Source organism: Mirounga leonina, unplaced genomic scaffold, assembly GCF_011800145.1.
Source record: "Mirounga leonina isolate KUSES-001 unplaced genomic scaffold, KU_Mleo_1.0 Mir_173, whole genome shotgun sequence".
Lineage (NCBI taxonomy): Eukaryota > Metazoa > Chordata > Mammalia > Carnivora > Phocidae > Mirounga > Mirounga leonina.
This window is the reverse complement of record NW_023270447.1, coordinates 76,969,375-76,989,735: the sequence shown is the minus strand read 5'-3', so window position 1 is coordinate 76,989,735 and position 20,361 is coordinate 76,969,375. Positions and strand designations below refer to the sequence as shown.

The 20,361-nt window shown below is 56.0% G+C and overlaps 2 protein-coding genes across 3 annotated transcripts in view; both read right to left on the bottom strand.

Annotated features, from left to right (window-relative positions):
- Window positions 1-7,668, bottom strand: part of TCEA3 (transcription elongation factor A3) — a 37,644-nt gene extending 29,976 nt beyond the window's left edge. The window contains exons 1-4 of one of the 2 annotated variants that reach the window (XM_035019528.1): window positions 7,446-7,668; window positions 1,901-1,963; window positions 1,069-1,174; window positions 422-563 (exon numbers count right to left, since the gene is read on the bottom strand). In XM_035019528.1, coding sequence (XP_034875419.1) covers window positions 422-563; window positions 1,069-1,174; window positions 1,901-1,963; window positions 7,446-7,514 — 380 coding nt within the window. In that variant the 5' untranslated portion in view covers window positions 7,515-7,668. The remainder of the gene's footprint in view (window positions 1-421; window positions 564-1,068; window positions 1,175-1,900; window positions 1,964-7,445) is intronic. The other variant, XM_035019527.1, reaches the window with a different exon arrangement.
- A 2,926-nt stretch (window positions 7,669-10,594) lies between these two features.
- ASAP3 (ArfGAP with SH3 domain, ankyrin repeat and PH domain 3) overlaps window positions 10,595-20,361 on the bottom strand; it is a 49,876-nt gene continuing 40,109 nt past the window's right edge. The window contains 17 exon segments of the mRNA XM_035019526.1: window positions 10,595-11,864; window positions 11,867-11,900; window positions 12,869-12,916; window positions 12,918-12,960; window positions 13,495-13,702; window positions 14,572-14,767; window positions 14,902-15,009; window positions 15,104-15,171; window positions 15,744-15,859; window positions 16,021-16,106; window positions 17,035-17,212; window positions 17,449-17,543; window positions 17,778-17,911; window positions 18,001-18,197; window positions 18,320-18,368; window positions 19,737-19,824; window positions 20,159-20,228. Coding sequence (XP_034875417.1) covers window positions 11,827-11,864; window positions 11,867-11,900; window positions 12,869-12,916; window positions 12,918-12,960; window positions 13,495-13,702; window positions 14,572-14,767; window positions 14,902-15,009; window positions 15,104-15,171; window positions 15,744-15,859; window positions 16,021-16,106; window positions 17,035-17,212; window positions 17,449-17,543; window positions 17,778-17,911; window positions 18,001-18,197; window positions 18,320-18,368; window positions 19,737-19,824; window positions 20,159-20,228 — 1,756 coding nt within the window. The 3' untranslated portion in view covers window positions 10,595-11,826.

Genomic DNA, 20,361 nt, shown 5'->3' with positions numbered 1-20,361 from the left:
GCTGCCCCAAGGACAGTGAATCCTGCTGGGATCCTGGCAGCTTTGTCTTCTAAGTCAGGGGTTCACCACCGGCGACCCCCACCATTGTGGACTCATTACCCTGCACCTGGGTAGAACCGAATAGCTCTGGATGCTGTGTGGTCCCCTAGCAGATGAGAAAGGCCTGGGCCTGCCCTGCTGGCACACTGCACCTCCTGCCCCGGCGTCCTCGGTGAAGCCAGTGCCAGGGATGGCCTATTTGGGTCTTACGGGTCTGTCTGATTGAGCCCAAGAAGACCCTCCCCAAGGGGGCCCCGTAGGAGATGGGAACGAACAGTAGCTCCTCCCGGGGCGTGAAGATTAAACGAAGTTATATAAACAGAGCCTCTGGCAGAGGACATGACAAGTGTCAGCCCCCTTCTCTCCATCCCAGAAAAAATACCTGTCTTTGGGCTCTTCGCCTCGTTTTTTCCTCGGTGGAGAAAGGCCTGTCTCTGGCTTCCAGTCAGAGTAGTTGATCCCTTTTTCCTTCTTTGCTTTGTCTCTCTCCTCTCCTTTTTCTCCTTTGGGGGGTCCAGGGGAGTCTGCAAATGAAAGCACGGCATCGTTCTCAAACTGAGCTCTGTCTCCGCAGGACCCAGCACGACTTCGGGGAGGGAGGGGCAAAGGGCAGGGACAGCGACAGCTGCACATGCCCCCAACACACCTGCACACACACAGAAATATACATTCATACACAGATGCATATACGACGTGCACGTGTGTGTGCAAAGCCGCGCTCACACGGGGGACAGAAAGACACCTGCACACAGACCATACTCACACAAATGCGTATATATAGACATGTGCTCTCTATATAACATGCAAGGAAATACATACATAGAGGCACACATACACGTACACAAAAACTCACATGTCTACACATGTTGCCGTGTGTAGACCAACACTGGCATTCCCCACTTAAGAGGCCATCTGTCTTTTCTTAAGTCATTCGACAAACATGCACTGAGTGCCTGCTGTAAGCCAGGCATGGTCCCGACCCGGGCGATAGGAGAAACACGCAGCCAAGTCGACCCTGCCCCCTCTCACCCAGCAGCCGCTTCCAGTTTTTGATGAGGACTTTGGCCAAGGACACCACCTCCTTGTCTGAGCAGTGCTTGCGGACCCCATTGACGGCGACTCCAATCCTGGTGGTCTGCAAAGCCAGAGGGTCAGGGGCTGGTCTTCCAGTGGACTCACAGGACTGCCCTAACTGGCGAGGCCTGCCCTGGCTCAACGCCCCATGTGCCCAGCCCCAGCCTCTCCAGAGCCCTGGCCCTGAGCCATGGCTGATGTAATAACCCAGGCCTGACCTGCAGCCCTCAGTAAGCTCCAGGGCCCAAGGCCCAGACCCCGGCCCTGACGGCGACCATGGCTTCGGTGAAAAGCTGAGGTAGTGGTGGGTTCGGCTGCAGCCAAGGACCCCTCACCACTTCCACCTCCTGGTGTCTTTGAGTTCAAGTTTCAGCTTAAGACACAGCCCAGGAGACCACAGCTTGGCTCTGTGCTGATTTTTTTTCAGGGCCAAGAACTTCTGGTAAGACTTGGGATCTAAAAGTGGGCAACTTTTCCTTCTCCCTGGATCACTGGCCTCTCAGACCCCATAGGCCCAGGGCTTAGGGATTGGGGTATTTAAGAAAGCAAATCAGTCCTTCTCACAGACCTACAGGCCCCCTGTGCTTGGAAGGTACCCGGCCCCCATCTAAGTGCCTCAGTCTCCACCCTCAGAGCGCAAGGCCTCCCCTGCCCCTGGCCCTCCCCGTCAGAAATCCCTCCCAGACCCCACCCTTGGAGGGCTCCCCCACCCCAGGTCTTTCTCTTCGCCAGAAGGCCTTCTCCACCCCCCAGGCACAGCCCCCAAGGCTTCCCACCCCCGCCCCACCTGGAGTAGCTGGATGGACATCTGACAGCTATTCAGCTTCTTCAGAAGGTCGAGGGCTCCTTCCTGTGGGAGGCCACAAGGTGAGGACGGAGGCCATGGCTTCTGCCCCAGACCGTTTTCTGACACTGTGTGGTGTTGGCGGGAAAGAGGGGTGCGGGGGGGTAGGGGGAGACTGCTCAGCTACAGGATACAAGTAGACAAGTGGTGGAAGGACAGGCAAGGGACAGAAGGAGGGAGGAGAGAGGGAAAAGATTCTGCCCCAGACCAGCTCCCTAACTGCATCTCATACCACCCAGCTGGCCTCATGCCCCTGGAGCCGGGGCCCAGCTCTAACCACTCCTCCTGGCCCCGGCCTCGGTTCTGCTGTTCCTTGCCCTGGGCATGCTCTACCCTTCCCCGTCTCATCCTCTAACATTAATTACTTAATGGATTCTTGTTACTGCTTTTGTGTCTGCATCCTCATCTCCCCCCTCCCCCCCCCATACACCCACTGCTTCCCAACTGTGAGCTCCTGCAGGGTGAGGATCGTGCTTTTTCTTCCTTAATAGCTTTATTGAGATATAACTGACATGCAATAAACTGCATGTTTGACGTTTGTATACACCCATGAAACCATTATCACAATCAAGAGAAGAACATAGCCGTCATCCCCAAAAGTTTCCTTGTGCCCCCTTGTGATCCCTCCCTCCCTGCACCCCAAACCCAGGCCCAGGCCACCGCTATTCTGTTCTCACTCTAGATGCACTTGCATTTTAAAGGATTTTATATAAAGAGTACTGCGATGGGCTTTCTCCTCTGGCTTCTTTGACTCTGCATAATTGAGATTCATCTACGTTGCTGCGTAGATCAATAATTCTTTTCATTACTGAGTCGTTTTCCATTGTGGACATACACCACAATTGGCTTATCCGTTCACCTGCTGGTGGGACTTTGGGGGTAGTTTCCAGTTATTTGGGCCTACCACAAATAAAGCTGCTAGGAGCATTCGTGTACAAGTCCTTGTATGGACATATATTTTCATTTCTTTTGGGCAAGGAGGGCTGTTTTAATCTCTGAAACCTCAAGGTTCAGCACGCAGCTCAGCGCTCCCTGAGTGAATGAGTAAAGCAGAAAGCAGAGGTGGGAAGAGAGGGGGGAGGGGAGCAAAGGAGCCTCAGATCTGAAAATCTGCTGGCTGCCAGGCCCTGAGCAACCCTGCCCCATTTCAGCCTTCTCCTTCCTACACCGGCTTCCCAGAGGCCAGCCCTGCCTCCTGTCCTGAGATCGGCTCCCTGGGGAGCACCAGCTGACTGTGTCCTGCATGCCCCTTGCCCTGGTCTCATTGTGTGGTTCCAGCTGCCATCCCCCACCCTGCCAGGCTTCCTTGCCAGGACCACATCCCAAGGGCTGCCCTCTGTCAGCCCTCAGCCTCCCTTGGAACTCGGGCTTGTAGTACGTTTTTGGAGGCGTGACCTGCGGATGTGCGTGCGTGCACATAAACGTGCGGGCATACAACTCCGCACGCGCCACTAATTCAAGGCTTGCTCTGTGCTGGGCCCTGCTCTCAGTCCTTCACCTGCATTAGTTCCTTTCATTGTCGCACTGGCCCTGCGAGGTACGTACTCTTACTACTCCCATTCTTACCGAATTATTACCCCGTTTTCACAGATGAGCAACCCAAGAAACAAGGAGATTAAATACTTTGCCCCAAGTTACAAGGCACTGAACTGGGATTCGAGCTCAGGCCCTTCGGCTCTTACCACGATACCAACTGCATCGAGATGGACACCCAGCTACCTCGATGTGTACAATTATGGAATCTCAATATGAGTAAGGGCAGTGGTATGCTGCCCGATGTTTAATGCCCAGTTCTCAAAGAAAAAAAACACCTGATCTGTAGTGTTTGTCAATTTCTGCAGTGTCAATAGGCCTCCTGTGGCCAATTTCAAGCTACCAACCTGCTGTCACTGAACTAAAGGAGGTACTGGGAGATGTGCAGAACCACACATTATATGCCGTTTCCAATGTACTGACGTAATCGAAGTGCATCAGCTCTACACCACAGATGATAGTGAAATGTAGTAAAACAATTGGCAGTGATGACTTTGGAGTGTTTATTACCTTTGTTTTTAATATAACTTTTTTTTTTTATTATTTGATAGAGAGAGAAATAGCGAGAGCAAGAACACAAGCAGGGGGAATGGGAGAGGGAGAAGCAGGCTTCCTGCCGAGCAGGGAGCCCGATGCGGGGCTCGATCCCAGGACCCCGGGATCACGACCTGAGCCGAAGGCAGACGCTTAACGACTGAGCCACCCAGGCGCCCTGTTTTTAATATAACTTATTTAATTGTAAGTATATCATTTGATTTTTAAAATAATGGCTCTCTACATAGGGAATGTAGTCCATGGCATTTTATTTTATTATTTTTTAAAGATTTTATTTATTTGAGAGAGTGAGCGAGCGAGCCAGAGAAGCAGACTCCCCACTGAGCAGAGCCCGACGTGGGGCTCGATCCCAGGACCCTGAGACCATGACCTGAGCCGAGGGCAGGCGCTGAACCGACTGAGCCACCCAGGCGCCCCAAGTCAATGGTATTTTTTTTTTAAAAGATTTATTTATTTATTTATTTGACAGAGAGAGAGACAGCGAGAGCAGGAACACAAGCAGCGGGAGTGGGAGAGGGAGAAGCAGGCCTCCCACGGAGCAGGGAGCCCGATGCGGGGCTCGATCCCAGGACCCTGAGACCATGACCTGAGCCGAGGGCAGGCGCTTAACCGACTGAGCCACCCAGGTGCCCCAAGTCAATGGTATTTTAACAGCATCGTACGGTGACAGGTGGTGGCTACGCTCGGGGGGTGAGCACGGCGTAATGTGTAGAGCTGATGAATCACTATGTCGTACACCTGAAACTAAATGTCACACTGGCTGTCAACTACAGTCAATTAAAAAAATAAAATGACAGCTGAATTTCACAAGCAGCTCACAAAATTCCTGAAAAATGGCCACTAAGTGGCCCTTAAGCTGGCTGCAGCTCACCACTGGGCGTGTGTCCCTGCGTGTCACACCGTACAGCCGGGTCATGCTGCCGAAGAACAGCCACGGGCCCCGGCTGTGGCCGGGCTCCCAAAGCCCCGCACGGGAGTTGCCAGCATGTCTGTGTGGGAGGATGCCCGTGTTATAAGCTCTGAGTGGCTAAGTGTGGCCGTTTGGGGGTGGCCATGCCCACGTGTGTGTGTCCTTCTGGAAACATAATGGGTGTCATTCTCTAATAATGGTCAGTGTGTCTGTCACGTCGGTGCCAGTGGCCGTGTCTCAATGCAGTTACGTGTGTAGATGCTTGTCCAGCTCCTGCGGCGTGTGGCTGCGTGCGTGGAGCTGCGTTTGTTGTGTGCCATGGCGGGTACGTGTCGCTGTGGCTGTCGGTGCTCGGCTGTGCGTCTGAGGCTCTGCCTCAGCTGCATGCGCACAGCATCTGACAAAAGCCCTAAGTCAGTTGCTGGGACGTCAGTAATTGGCAGCGAACCCCAGGCCTGAGCTGCAACGTGGAGGATCCGTCTTATTCCAGGAAGTGTGTCCTCCTCTCCCTACCCGCTGCTGGGCGGGCCCACTTTCGCTCCCAGAGCAGGCGCCGCCTCTCTCGGCCGCAGGCCCAGAGCTCTGTGCCCACCCAGATGCTGCCAAGAGCCTGGGCGCAGACGTGGCGGCGGAGGAGCTCTGTGCTACAGAGACCCTGCGGCCAGGCTGGCCTCTTTCCTGGCAAGAGCTCTGGGTACTTCCACGGGAATCCATCCCGCAGGGACACGGTTTCCTCTTCCCATTTCACAGAAGAGGACACTGAGGCCCCGAGAGGAAAGCAGAGTGGTGAGCCGAGGGCCATAAAAGGGGTGAGGGGAAGCCAGGGCAGGTCCCTTCCTCCTCAGCCAGAGCTCTACTCCCCCCAAAACTGCCTTTCCTCAGGTGTCCCTCTCCCACCCCCCAGCCCAGAATCTGCTGGCCCAAGCCCGGGGTCAGCAAGGGGCAGGGCTGTGAGGTGGAATTCAGGGGCTGAGCTCCACCACTCCCAGCTGGGAAAGCGCCCTCTGACGCGCAAGGCTCAGTTCCACTGGTTTTGGAGGACCTGGGAATGGGGGTGAGGGGAGGCTGGGCGTGTAAGGGTGATGGGCTCCCAGCACTCCGCAGGTTTCTGTGTCCCGCCTGGCTGTCCCAAAGCAGGTGTCATTCTCTAACTCTTACCAAGCACCCATGCAAGTCCTCCCGAGGGCCTTACCTCTCTTCCACCCTCACCACTGCCCACAGAGACACTCCTTCCCAGGAGTGGTAGATAATCTCATCTCTTCCCTACAGGTGAGGAAACTGGTAGACTCTGGCCTTTATACGGACACCCACTCACTGTGTCTACTCTAGGGCTGCTTCACAAACCCCACGGCTCCAGTGACTCTTCCTTCTCCCCTGCTATAAAGCTTCCCTTAGGGTCCATCTTTCCCAAGCTCCCAGAGTCACAGAATGGGCTGGAAAGACAGGTCCGGCTCCAGCACGGGGTTATGGATGGTGGGACTAGGAGGGCCCTGGTACAGGGTGAGGTGGGGGGACAGTCTCAAGGGCTGTGTTGGCTCTCCTCTCTTCCCTCTCCAGGTGTGCCCAGGCCCTCCCAGACCCAAGGCCAAGTCTGCTCTGACCAGGCAACCTGGTGGCCGCCAGTTTGAGGCAAAGATCATGGTGAGGATCAAACATTAACTTCAAGTTGGCCTGAGAGCCCAGGGCCCCGCAGGTAGGGCCGTCAGTCTGGATTCTCCTCTGGGTCTGGCTCCCCCCCTGAAACCCCCCAGCCCAGGCCTACAGCCGGTCCCCCTCCCCCCCCCACCCCGCCCCGCGGGCCCCGAGGGCGCTGTGGCTGCCCGGCACCTGTTCGGCCTCCGCCCGCCGGGGCCCCACCCTGCGGCCAAGTTAAGGGAAAGTTGCAAGTAGAAGGGCTCCCGGCGCCCGCAAGCTGTGAGGTTGTGGGATCCGCGGTCCCTTGCTGCTCCACCCCAGATCCACTACCGGGGTGAGGGACAGAGGCGGCTCAGCACCCCACATCAGCTCAAGTTCCTTTGCCCCTTCTCGGGCCACCCAGGATTTTGTAATCCACCCCCCTCCCCGCCGTTCCCCCTTCTCCGCCGCCCCGCTGTCACCGCCACTCCCCGGACTTTGCACACGCCTTGAGTCTCCGGACTCCGAAAGTCCTTTTCCAGGTCCCGGTCTCTTCGCTCGCTTTCCCGGGCCCTGCACAAGCCACCCAGGGCCCCTGAACCCCACTTGCCCAGAGGGGCGTGCGCAACCAGCCTCGTCCGTGGGGCCCGCACGATCCTGCCCCGCGCCCTGGGCCAGGCACACGCCCACCCCGGGGTTCTCAGCTGTCCCCAAGGGGCGCTGCGTCCTGCGCCAGCGCCAGCCGCGCCTCTCTCGGGCCCGGCGTCCCGCACGCGCCTCCCGGGCGCCCAGCCAGCACGCGCCCCCAGGACTCCAGGCTCGCACGCGCCGCGCCTCCTGGGGGCGGGGGCTGCGGCCCAAACTCTGCAGCCTCACCGTGTTCTTCCTGGCCACCATCTTCTCCAGCTTTCTGGCGATCCTCAGCAGCTCCTCTTCCGGGCCCATGCTGGCGCGCGACGCCCGGCGGGGCGAGGGGCGCCGGGGCTGCAGGAGGCGCGAAGGCGGAGGGCGCGCGAGCGTGCGGGCCCCAAACGCACACGACACACACGCCTGCGGGGGCGGGGCTCTCCCCCCACACCCCCTCGGCCCGCCCGCCTCGCAACCGCAGGGGGGAGGGGTGGCGAGCACTAAATATAGACTTCAAGGACTCGCCCGGGCAAAGTTTGCCCGCGCCGGCGGGCCTGGCCTCCCGAGAGGGACGAGGCTTCCAGAGAGGGCCCTTCACCTCGGCCCTTCTGTCGAAGGGAGATTTGGCAAGGGGGGAGGCCGTGGTCCCCGCCACAAGAGGCTGTCTCGGTGAGCGGGGCGCCCGAGGGTGCCCCAGCGCTCTGGGAGGAGTCCTGGCTCCCCCGTCCCTGCGCCGTCGCAGCTCCAAGCGGGCGGACCCAGCTCGGTGCCCGCGCCCGCACCTTGGAGCGCTCGGATCCTATTTCGTACGCGATCGTCAAACCCAGCTCCGCTCTACCGGGGCTCGCTCATTCGTGCACACGGCCTGTGTACACGCGTGTATCCAGGTCCTCTGGTTCCATCTATTTTGTTTGCTGCCGTGAGGTTTTGTGTTTCTAACAAGCTCCCCCGAGTGCCCCAGGCGCGGCTGCCCCTAGGACGGCTCTCGGAGTAGTGAGGGTTTGGGAGATCCTTAGGTGCCCCAAACTTCGAGAAATACTGAAATACTCAAAGAAAAACTTTGAGAAATCCAGGTGCATGGGTGCCCCTAATTTATTCAGGGTCAGGCCACTGCCTCCCCAGGGGGGTTGGGTCTGGAGGGGTCATCTTGGGTGAAGGAAGTTCACAGAATTGTGCCCCCAGTTATGCACACATCTGTGTTCCCGTGGAAGGACCTTCCGAGTGTCCCCAGCAGACCAGGGAAGAGTCCTAAACAGTGAGCTTAATTAACACAAAATTATTCTTTTGCTGGAAGAGGTGCTTAGGGACCTGGAGGGGAAGCAATGAAAAGGGGTCAATGCTATGTACAGAGTGGGGCACGGTGGCTCGGGGTGTTCAGTGACATCTCTAGACTTTTTTGAGAGAACTTTAGAGAACCCCATCCCAGCCTGAGTCACGACTCTGGCTTCTAACTGCTGCTGAGTGACCTGGGACCATGGTAGGAAGGGGTGGGTTTATCTTTCATTCAACAAATGCATTTTGAGTGTCCAAGGCTAGTCCCAGCAAGCTTGAGATGCAGTCTATGGGCAAGAGAAAACCTAAGCAAATTTGGATGCAATCAATTCTGTATTATCACAACTGAGGTGAGGGTCAGGAAGAAGTGAGGATACTTTAAGGACACATTTGAGGGGACCTGCACTGGTGGTCATCTGTTCTGAAGAAAAGAAGTTTAAACTTTGGGGCAGAAGTGCAGGGTGGGAGTTGGAGGCAGGAAGAAATGAAAAAACATTCATTCATTCAACATATATTTATGGAGCACCTCCTATGTGCCAGGCAGTTCTAGCCCTGGGCCTCTGGAGAGGAACAAAACAGTCCTCCTGGAGTTCTGAATGTGCAAAGCTTAGGGGTGGGAGTGTGCTTGGTGTGTCAGGGCCGGAAGAACTGAAATATTGGTGGGGCTGTAGCATAGAGGTTGGTTTGGGGGCAGACAGGATAGAAAGCCAGAGATGAATGTGGTCTGACCACACCAGCATTATGGGCCACTTTTAGGAGGTCAGACTTTATCAGTTTGAGATGTGGTGAGGTCTCTTGGCCAACTCCCAAGCAACCTCTGGGTTGAAGGGACAGCTGTCTGCAGCTATTTAGGATTGCCTTTTTTTTTTTTTAAGATTTTATTTTCAATATAATCTCCACACCCAACGTGGGGCTCGAACTTACAACCTCGAGATCAAGAGTCACATACTCCACCGACTGAGCCAGCCAGGCATCCCAGGATTGCCTTTAGAAAAAAAAACAAAGACAAAAAACAAAACAAAACAAAGAACAGAGTTGATTTTCCTCCAAGTTCCACACAGCTCCCACCCTGAGTTGTATGACATCAACAGAAGCCAAGATGCCTACATCATTGGGGCTCAAAGGACCCTAAGAAAATATCAAGTCCAACCCCTTCATTGCACAGATGGGGAGACTGAGGCTCAGAGAAGTCCAGGGCTGCACTGCTCAACCGTATCAAACACTGTTGGTACCCACGTTATTCCCTCTGTCTACCCATCCTCACTTGGAGATCACAGCAGGCTGTTCCTGGACACACCTCCAACACCTTCCCACATCTCGGAATGAGGGCTTCAGAGCAGGCTGAGGTGCTTGGGAATTGACACCCCCAGGAAGGATCCCTCAGCCAGTGAAAAACCAGAGTTGGTGGTAAACACGCCAATTTTTTCACTTTCAGTGGGACAACTCAGAGACATGTTTTTTCTTTTTTAAGCAACTTCTATGCCCAACGTGGGGCTTGACCTCACGACCCTGAGATCAAGAGTCGCATGCTCTACCAACTGAGCCAGCCAGGTGCCCCAAAGACATGGTCTAATCAATAGTCCCTCAAAGGTCCCTAAGATAAACCCTAGTTCATGGTAGTAGCCCCTTACTAACACACCCCCTATTGCTTTTTGAACCACTGCTCCACTCCCTACCTTCTCATTATGTTTCCTGGGATCACCTTGCAAATAATAAACTACTTGCCCTCAAATCTTTGTCTCAGGGCACCTCAAATTGAGACAAGGCCTGTGGCCGACTTAAACTGCTGGGCTCCCAGCCCCCCTGCCAGCACGTTTCCTCCGCACTGGTGCTTCTGAATCTGGGCACCTTTAACATTCTGGATGGGATGATGCACTGTTGTGGGGGCTGAGCTGTGGACTGGAGGATGGTTACCAGTATCCCTGACCTTTAGCCACTAGATGCCAGTAGCACTTTCCAGTTGGGAACAGTCAAAAGGTCTCTGCATTGCCAAACATCCCCTGGGGCTAAACCAGCCCGGGCTGCAAACCCGTTCGTACTGCCCTCTTCCTTAGTAGGTCCAGAGAAAGAATTCCAGGCCCCAGGATTCCCATCCCTTCCCTATCCCACAAATGAAACCACTGCAATTTAATCAAAAAAATCTTTTATTAGAGATGAGTGAGATAACAAGTCTGAGATGAACAAAACCAGACGCTAGAGGCCGAGAAGACAACCCCGTTCCTGTGGGATCCCAGACCAGTCAGGTCTCCAGGGTAAACAGCCCAGCCTCCTGGGCCAGACTGCTTCGTTGGCCATTGGCATCCTCTGGCCTCTCCTGTTTGGCCTGGCCCATCCCTGCCAGGGCCCAGTGCCTGGTGCCCATAAAACCGTGTTAGAAACTGATGATGGCTTAGCTGTACCTCTTTTCTAATATGGGGCTGAAAGTCACGATGGCACTTCTGGGACTGGGAAGCAGAACCTTTAGTCCCTGCCTTCTGGTTCCTATTATTCTCCTTCCTCCTTTCTTAGTTCTTTTTTCCCCCAAGACTGGAAGGCTCCTGACTGTTCCGTTCCTTCTTGCTACATCCAGGAGAGTAGGCAAGTGGGGGTTACTCCTAGTCTACTTCCTCGCTGGGGGATAGAGCAGAGGTCCCCGGGAGGGTTGTGCTGTCCCTCGAAAGGAGTGCTAGTGAGTATTTACTTAACAGCTGGTACAGCGTGAGCACTGGCCAACCAGAATGGATGCAGACAATGCAGTGTCCCATTGGTGTAAGCCAGCTGATTGCCTGTCTGCCCCTGGGCCTGGGACCATCCCCTGGAGTCTAGCCCTGCCCATTCTCAAGCCCAGCCTTTGGGACCAGCGTCCCCACAGGGGACCACACCTGCAAGACCCTTGTCTTACTCATGTGGCATCTGGACATAGAGAGAAACTCAGTAAAGTACTAGACCAATGAATGTCCAAGAAGACAGCCCCTTGGCTGGCAGAATCCCTGCTCTGGACGATGAAGGTGGACTGCTCCTACTCTTATGGAACCCCCAGACTGGTGGTAGAAACATATTCTGATCTGATGAGAGACTGGGGGTTCTGCAGCTAAAGCTAGCTTACGAGTATCAGACCCAGCCATAGGGCTCCCTGGGCGATGACGGGATAGAGGGGAAGGAACCGCCATCAGCCCTAACATGGAAGGGCCCCGTATCCTTGGAGGGGGCAAAGGCCCATGGCAGGGAGGAAGGCCAGCCACAGAGGTACAAGAGACAGACAGAGCAAGATCCAAGGGAATGGACACCTCAGTTCCCCAGTCTTGTGGGCTCAAGTCCTAGCTCTGAACATTGGGGTCCAACATGGGGCTAGTTCAGGCATGCAAGGGCCAGCAAGGAGCTAGTCTTGCAAAAGCTGCACAGAGTTTCCAGGAGAACCCCTGTCCTGGAGCCCTCTCCTTCAGTGAAGCCAACCTGGGGAGAGAAGAACGAAAATGGACATGTTCTAAGTACCTGTATTATGTACCAGCTATTTGTCTCCCTCAGTTCCACCACTGTCTTATCGTGGATAGATGAAATTATCCCCATTTAACAGACAATGAAACCGAGGCTTGAAGAAGCAAAGCCACTTTTCATGGTCCTCCACGCCCTACAGCCCGAGTTCTTATCACACACGTCTCAACAACAGGTATCCACTAAATGCTGGCTGACGGATACCTGGTTGTGGACACAGATTGGGGTCTGGTGCCTGACTCCGATGGACTGAGGATGACGATTCCTCAGAGAGCGCCAGCTCCTGCCCCTGCTGTCTCCCACTCCCAGCACAGACAACCACCGCCACCCCTGAGGGATCCCCAGGGGAACAAGGAACAGTGGATTCACGCTCAGCCCAACTCGCTCTGTCCTGTGCCCACCCCCAGGTTCCCCAACTAACTAAGGGTAACTGTGAGAGACTTTGTGATTCAGCAGGGAGAAGCTGGATTCAGGGTGACAGCTCTTGTCTTGTCCCTATTACATGCCCTTCTGCCTGGCAGCTGGCAGTCCGAGTGGATTCCAGGAGACTCCTACACAAGGAGACACTTAGGCAAACCAAGGGCTGCTATGCAGCCGCCCTAATCCTGCCTCATCAGCAGGGAAGTGAGCCACCAGCCTGGCTGACACAAGTCTGCTCATCTTCCCCTGGAGAGAAGCCACAGCTTGGGGCTCCTCACCTCGGCCATCCCTCAAGACCTGGGCTCTCCTCAGCTTCATGAGTCCTGGGCTGGAGTGGGAAGGGGGCATACCAGGCCAGGGACTGGCCAAACTGTGGCCAGCCAGCCTCCTATGTACTCTGGTCATGGGCAGAGGTCCCCATGACCCCACGCCACCCACCTACTGTTGACCAACTCTGCCTCCCAGGTGTCCTGCCACCACCCCTCAAACCACAGTCCCAGAGCTCATACCAGCATGTTCCTTGTGGGCAGAGGCTGCCTGGCTGAGAGACAGTCTTCCAGGCTCCAGTCCACCCCGCCGATAGGAGCGAGTGCTCTCGGAGCTGGAAGGCAGGGAAAGGCCAAGGTGACCTCATGCCAAGATCCTCTTAGAGTGGGGGAGAAAGAGCTCAGGTATAGGCTGGGGCCTAAGACAGGTGGGTAGAGAGTCCTCCAGGGCCCCTGGCTGGGTCCATCACAGGCTGCAGAGGCCTGGAACTGGAGCTTTCCTGTATCTCCTCCCCAAACTTCAAACTGAAAGGGTTGTTTGCTGGGAAGGAAGGACTGGATCGTGGGTTGGAGATGGGACACAGCAGAGATCCCACTAGAACCCCTAGAAAAAGCCACGCGGGCGGGACTCAGCCTTCTCTACTCCATCTGCAGCAGTCTAGGTCCCGAGCTCCTTCCCAGCTCTCCAGGCCAGACTCGGGGGCAGGTGTGTGAAGGGCGAAGGGTCCACTCCCCCTCCACTCAAGGGCTAGCATATCTCGTTAGTCATGGGCCTCAGAGCTGGGAGGTGTCCCAGTCTTTCGGCAGGCACCATTTCCAGGTGGGGAAATCAACGGGAAACTTGCTCAGCTGCACAGCTGGGCTCTTACCTGAACCTGACCGGGGGGTACATCTCGGCAGGGGTGGCTCCAGATGTCAGGCTGGATCGGGAGGGGCCCTCCTCAGAGCTGGATGGGGTTTGGCTGGGACTCACAGCTTCCACAGGGCTTGTGAGGCTAGAAGGTGTAGAGGCTGGACTGCCCAGGCTCTCAGGGGCCCCGGAGGGCTCTGAGCTCAGGCTGGGGACTTCAGAACGATCTGGAATCAGAAGTGATAAAACCTGTCTTTATCTCTTACTCTGTTCTCAATGTCAAAGCTGTCCTTGGCCTCTAGGGCCTATCACGGCTGCCCCCACTCCCCACGCCACCCACCTGTCCGGTGTTCCCCTCCAGCTTCTCCCCACCATGCTTGGGTCTCACTGGCTAGGATAGCTAGCCCATGCTGACGCACCGTTTTGCTTCTGCTCCCCTTGCTCCTCAGTGTGGACTCCTCTGCTCATCCCTCGGGCTCAGCTCAGATGCTACCCCGACAGGACGCCTTCCTCAACCACCCCTCGGTCCCAACAGGACATGCTCCCCCTTAAGCTCCTAGAACAAGCTTCTTCATTCATTCAACAAACAATTCTTGAGACCAGCCAGGTGCCGAAATACTAGTCAACAGAACACTCGAATTCCTGTCCTTCTGAGATTTACATTCTTTCTTAGGGGGGCGGGGTGGGAATTTACATTCTATACCATTGTGTCTAATATCGTAATGAATTGCATTCCGGCTTTTATCTCCCCCACTAGGCCATGTCTCGGTAACCCCCCCAAATACTGGAGACACAGTGGATGGTCAATAAATGCTTCTCTTTTTATTTAAGTAAAGCATCGAGGAATTTGGAATAAGACAGACCTGGGTTTGGATCCCACATCGGGGACTTGATTAGCTGTCGGATCTCCGACACATTACTTAACATCTCTGTTCCTTTACCTGTAAGGGGAAGATGATAACCTCTACCTGGCAAGTGATTGCGAGGGCGGGAGGGTGGCGTGGACTAACCCAGGCAGCCTTAGCTCAGTGCGCCGGCACACAGGAGACCCTCCATGAATGGTACGATGAGCATTTTTCTGCGTAGCCAGCCATACCTCCACTGGCATGTCCTGTACGCCCTTGGACCGCCGTCCGGGAAGGGTTTTTGACCGGCAAGGGTGGGGGGCAGGTGTCACTCTGGCTCTGAGGGGCGGCTGATCCCAGGCTGGTGATCGTCTCATAGGTTTTGTTGCTGAGGTCGACCCTCCCGCTGGCCCAGCGGGCCTGGGCTGCGGGCTTCAGCAGGGAGCGCTGCAGGGGCAAAAGTATGGGAGGAAGGACAGTCGGGTTCCTCCAGTCAGCCCCGCCCCTCCCCCCACCAGGCCCAATTGGGCTCTTTCCATCTGCAGTCTAACAAAGGCCCAAGAGAGGGGGCGGGGACCCACCTTCTCTTCCTCGTCCTCCTCACTGTCTGAGCCAGGCTCAGTGGCGATTCCCCAGTTGTAGTCCACGTGCAGAGGGAAGGCGAGGGTCCCAGCCTGGGCCTGCTCCAGCTGCCAATAACAAAGCCCTGGCAGTTCAGAGGGTCAGGGGCTCAGCAGAGAGAGGGAAAGGGTCAGGGGCTTCCCCTCCTTTCCTAGACCTCACCAGCTCCTCACACTCCTTGTGCTGCTTCTTCCTGGCTATGTCCAGAGCTGTCTCTCCTGCCTCGTTCACTGTGAGGGGTAAAGTCAAGGGTCATGGTCAAGGTCAAAAGACATTATAGCTTAGACGTTACAGTGGGCCTCTGGAATCAGATTGTGTTTGAGTCTTGGCTCTGCTACTTCCCCACTGTGTGATCTCAGGCAAGTTACTTAGCCTCTCTGGGCCTTGATTTTCTTATCTACAAAATGAGTATAATACTTGTAACTTCCTGATGAGGTTGTGAGGACTAAAGGAGTTCCTATGCCGGTAAATAGTTAACTATCATAATCACTATCATTTGAGTTCAGCTAGGATTTATTTGGTTAGGTACTTTCAGAAACATCCTTTTATTATCTTCTTCGCAGGTCTGCTAGGTCAGTGGTGTTATACCCATTTTACACACGAGGAAGCTGAGGTTCAAGAGATGAATGGACAAATCCCAAGGTCACAGACGTGCTCAGAGGCAAGCCAGGATTAGAACCCAAGTGTGCCTGCAAAGTCCGTGCTTGTTACCAGCGCTCTCGGTCTGGGAAGAAGGCAGGAAGCTCCACAAGAGGGGCAGTAAGGAATGGAAGTCTGCTGGGGGAGGAGTTGGGAGCCCCACCTGCGCCAACCGAAGCTCTCCCTTTCAGCAGCAGCTTGAGGCAGTCAGGTTGGTTGTAGAGAGCGGCACAATGTGGAGCGCTCTTCCCGTCAGCAGCCTTGGCATCCAAGTGACCTCTGGGGGTAGGAGGCCAGGGAGGAAGAAAGGGGAACAGGGGGAGGGGCCAAAGTCAGGGAGAACAAGAGGGAGGGGGGAAGGCTTGTGGAGAAGAGAAAGGAACGGGGGCGGGGGGTGGAGGAGGACGAGGAGGTGGGCAGACGGGCAGGCAGGGTCTCACCCATTCTGGATGATGAAGTCCACCAGGGGCAAGGAGGCGGGACTGGCGACTCTGATAGCCAAGTGCAGGGCGAGCTCTCCAGACGCCTGGGTACACATCCACACCTTTGAGTTTCCCCCGGTTCGCCTGCCCCCAACCCAATGTCACCGTCTTGAGCTCTTGCTGCCCCGACACCTCCAGATATAAAGCTGCCAGAACCCTGAGAGAGGAGACTGCAGGGAGGGAGCCTCGTGTTTGGGAGGAGGGCAAGAGACCATTCCTTCACTCTTCCTTCTGTGGCTCTGCCCCCAGTAACATGTGCTTCCCAAACTTGGTTCTTAGCCCCCGGCTTTCTCTCTCTGCTCCTCTCTCTCACCGGCCCCCCGAGAGCCCAGCTAACCTCAGACTTTCAGCTCTCACTCATGCGAAGGCTGTTCCTCACCTAAGGGCTGCACCCTCACTGCCCACTGGACAGCCCCACCAAGGTATCAGACAGTTCAAAGACATGACATCCATTTTTCATGTCCAGTCAGCAACTCCTGTCAATTTAACCTTTCAAACATCTCTGAAACCCTTCCCCTCCCAACCCCCTGGCTCATGTGATGTTTGCTACTAGAATCAGCAACGCAATAGCCTTCCCCGATCTAATCTGACTCACCCTTACCCAGGTCCAAAGCTAGCCAAGGAAAAAGAAAGATACTAACATTTCTGGCACACATGTTATATGCTTGGCCCTTTATATACATGACTTCATTCTCACTTCAACCCACGGGTGCTATCGTCCACTCATTTCACAGATGAGAAACGGAGACTCAGAGAAGTTAAGTCACCTGCTCTAGATGACACAGTTAGGAAAAGGCAGAGCCAGGACTCTGGCCCAGGTCTGCCTGACGGAATGCTCCATCCCATTTACCCCTCGGGGTTTGAGCAGATGTCAGAGCGGGGGCAGAGGGGAGTGACAGCTGGTCCTGGAGAAGGACTGGGGAGTATGAGAGAGCGGGTGGGGTAAAAGTGGCCCTTGGAGGTGGTCCTCACCTGCCCCTCAGGCCCAGGCAGCAGCTGTCCAAAGTCCTGCCCGTTAGCGAAGGCCTCCAGGACTGACAGGAGGTCCCGGTTGCAAATGGCCGTCCGGAGTTTCTGAGGCTCGGGTGTGGACCGGCGGGCAAACCTGTGTTCCACATACTTGGCCACGATGTAGTCCCTGCGCGTGCTCCTGCCGAGGTCAACCAGTCTCAGAGCATGGGCCATTTCCATCCCGCTGACCCCTGGAACCATCCCACAGGAGCTACGGATCTCCCTTCCCCCAAACCATATCTTGGACTCTTCCAGATCTGCGGCTCCCTTCTCCCTAGACTTCTGGTCCAAGATCCTCCTGAGACTATGGGAGCTGCGGAAGCAGAATCCCCAGCCAGAACGCACCTCCCGACTCCCATCTGAGAATCCCCTTACATGTCACTCTCAGCTGAGGGTTTAGGGCCGCCATGTGAGGGCAGCTGGGCCTCCATGACCTCATTGAAGCGTGTGTTTCCGATGTTCAAGGCCAGCTGGGGTCGCAGGAAAGCGATGGGGGTAAGACCGGTGCTTAGGACAGCGCCCCCTGGAGGACCGAGCCTCCAGAGGCCCGACCCCGACCCTCCCCTTTCCGGATCTTGAGGATCCTGCCCCACCTCGCCCCACCCCACCGGATCCCACAACCCTTGGGCCGAGCCAGCCGGCGCAAGCCCCGCCCCTGACGAAACCACGCCCCAACCCCACCTCTGGCCCCGCCCCGCCCTCACCAACAGCTCGGAGGGGCCCAGCAGGTCCAAGGTGAGGGACTGCATGCGCGAGAAGCGCACGCCCAGCTCGCGGTGGACGCCGGAGCACTGGATGCAGGTGAGCACGCCCAGGTTGGTGCTGAGCCACGTGGGGTCTACAAGGGAGAGTGGCTCGTGCCTGGAAGTGCGGGCCCATCCCCTCCACTGCCACCTCTCCCCTCCCCTCCCCGCCCCGCCAGCCCACCTGCAGCCCCGCAGTCGCAGCACTGGCCGTTCCCGGGCCTGCTCTTCACCTCGGCGATGAGCAGCTTCGTGAGGTCCTGGGGCTCCGCGTCCAGCCCGGCGCCCCCCCAGGGTCCTGGGCCGCCGCTGCCGCCGGGCTCCGCGAGGAAGGCACTGCTCAAGGCCTCATCCTTGCTGTTCTGTAGCACTGACACCCACCTATGGAGAGGGTGCAGGGTGGCATGGGAGTGATACCCGCAGGGGTGGGGTCCCCCGAGGCTGGGAGGTACATAGGGCTCCCCTGACCCCACCCCCAGGCTGGCCGTAGGGGCGTCACTCACGCCTCACACTCATGTTCATCCTCTGCCTGGAAGTGGTATGTCCTGTTGTCTGTGGGGAGAAGGGGGTATGTCTGGCTCAGAAACCCAAGGAGCCCTCACCCAACCCGCGGGGTCCAGGTGGAGCTTCGCCCGGTGGAGCCAGGCTCCGCCCAGCTTGCAGTGGGGACGGTAATGGCCAGCAGGGTAGTGGCTGGTAGTGGGCAATTTCTCAGAAGTCACCTCCAAAGGAGGATCCCAGCAAGGCCCCTCTGTTCCAGGGTCTGGGGAGGTCTCCCAGAGCACAGGACAACCCCCTCAGGTCAGAGGCAGGGTATCCCCCGAACCTACCGCCACCACCCCACATGGGCCCTCCGCCTCCTGTCTGGTCTCCCTGCTCCCCAACTCCCCCTCCCCCCAACATGTACCAGCTGCCAGATTGTTGTGCCCAAGGTTCTGATCTAATCACACCACCCTCCCTCCAGGACCCTTTGTGGCTCCCTATTGCCAGGAAATAAGGTCCAAAACTTTAAGAGGCATTCCCAGGCCTCATCTCCCACCACTCTCCTCTGCAAACTCTGTACTCTGGTCAGCCTGGTCAGATCCACTCTCCTGCTCCCATGCCTTTCATCATGCCAGTCCTGTCTCCTGGAACATCCTCCCCAAAACTGTGTTCTCTGTCCTTCAAGGCTACACTCAAATGTTCTCTCCTCCAAGCAGCCTTTCCCGATTCCCCACAGCAGGGCAGGCCTTCCCCTCCCTTATCTTTGACAGTGCTCTATCTGTACCTCTCTTCTGGATACTCCCCATCATCTTACTGGGTCCCCACATCACATCCCTGCCAGAGAGAGCTCCCTGAGGATGAGATCTAGGTCTTTCTCAGCCTGCACCTGCCCCCACGTAAAACCTGGCACCAAAGCCTCCAAAAGATGAAGAGTAAGAGTAAAAATTTTAAAGAAATGATAATTTCAGGGTGCCTGGGTGGCTCAGTTGGTTAAGCGACTGCCTTCAGCTCAGGTCATGATCCTGGAGTCCAGGAATCGAGTCCCACATCAGGCTCCCTGCTCAGCGGGGAGTCAGCTTCTCCCTCTGACCCTCCCCCCCTTGTGCTCTCTCTCTCAAATAAATAATTTTTTTAAAAAAATCTTTAAAAAAAGAAATAATAATTTCAAAAGCTGAATTACCCAAATCCATTCAAATATACTTTACAGAAATAATGATATTTACTGTGGGATGGGGGTGCAATTTAATATTTAATAGGATGTGGACTGAAGCCTCTAAAAAGTGTCCAGGGCCTCAGATGTCTGATGCCTACAGGGACAGCTGTCCGATAAACACACGGGGGATTGGATACAGGCCCCTAACTGAAGCCTCCCGGGAGCTGACAGGTCTCTTAGAGAAGCCCTGGGCAGTTGTCGGGGAGGAGACAGGGACTACTCACGGGTCACCAGGTCAAAGCACTTTTTCTCCTCAGGGTTTGGCCTCACTTGACACGTTAGCAGGGTCAGCTTCACTGGGGGCCGGTTTATCTGTGGGAATTTGGGGAGAAAGGACACACGTTCCTCTCCGGGTCTCCCAAACTCTCAGGCTTCCATTTTCCCAGTCCGTTAAATGGGCATAATAGTCCTGTTCCTGTTCATGTCTCCCCTCTCCCAGTGCCTCATCGATGTGGAGTGTGGGCCAAGATTAGGTTGGGAGCTTTGAGTCCCAGACTTCTTCCCACAGGGGGTCTCCAGCAACCTGGATCCAGGTTTGGGGGCCAGGGCTGGAGGGAGGGTTTGACACTTGTTTGTTCAGAAGTGAAGAGAGGACCTATCGATTCCGCCCTGAGGACCCCCCCCCCACCACCCCTCCAGGCCTCACCGTGCTGTGGGAGATGGTCAGGCAGCCATACTTGACTCCACACTTCCTTTTCTGCCAGACTCTTCGAATTCTAGAGCCCAGAGGGATAGAGAGACACTGACCCAAGGCTCACACCTAATTCCCCTGTATCAGAAAACAGAGTCCTGGACCAGGTCCCCGGCCCCACCCGTATGACCTCCAGCCACACCTCTTCACCTCTTCCA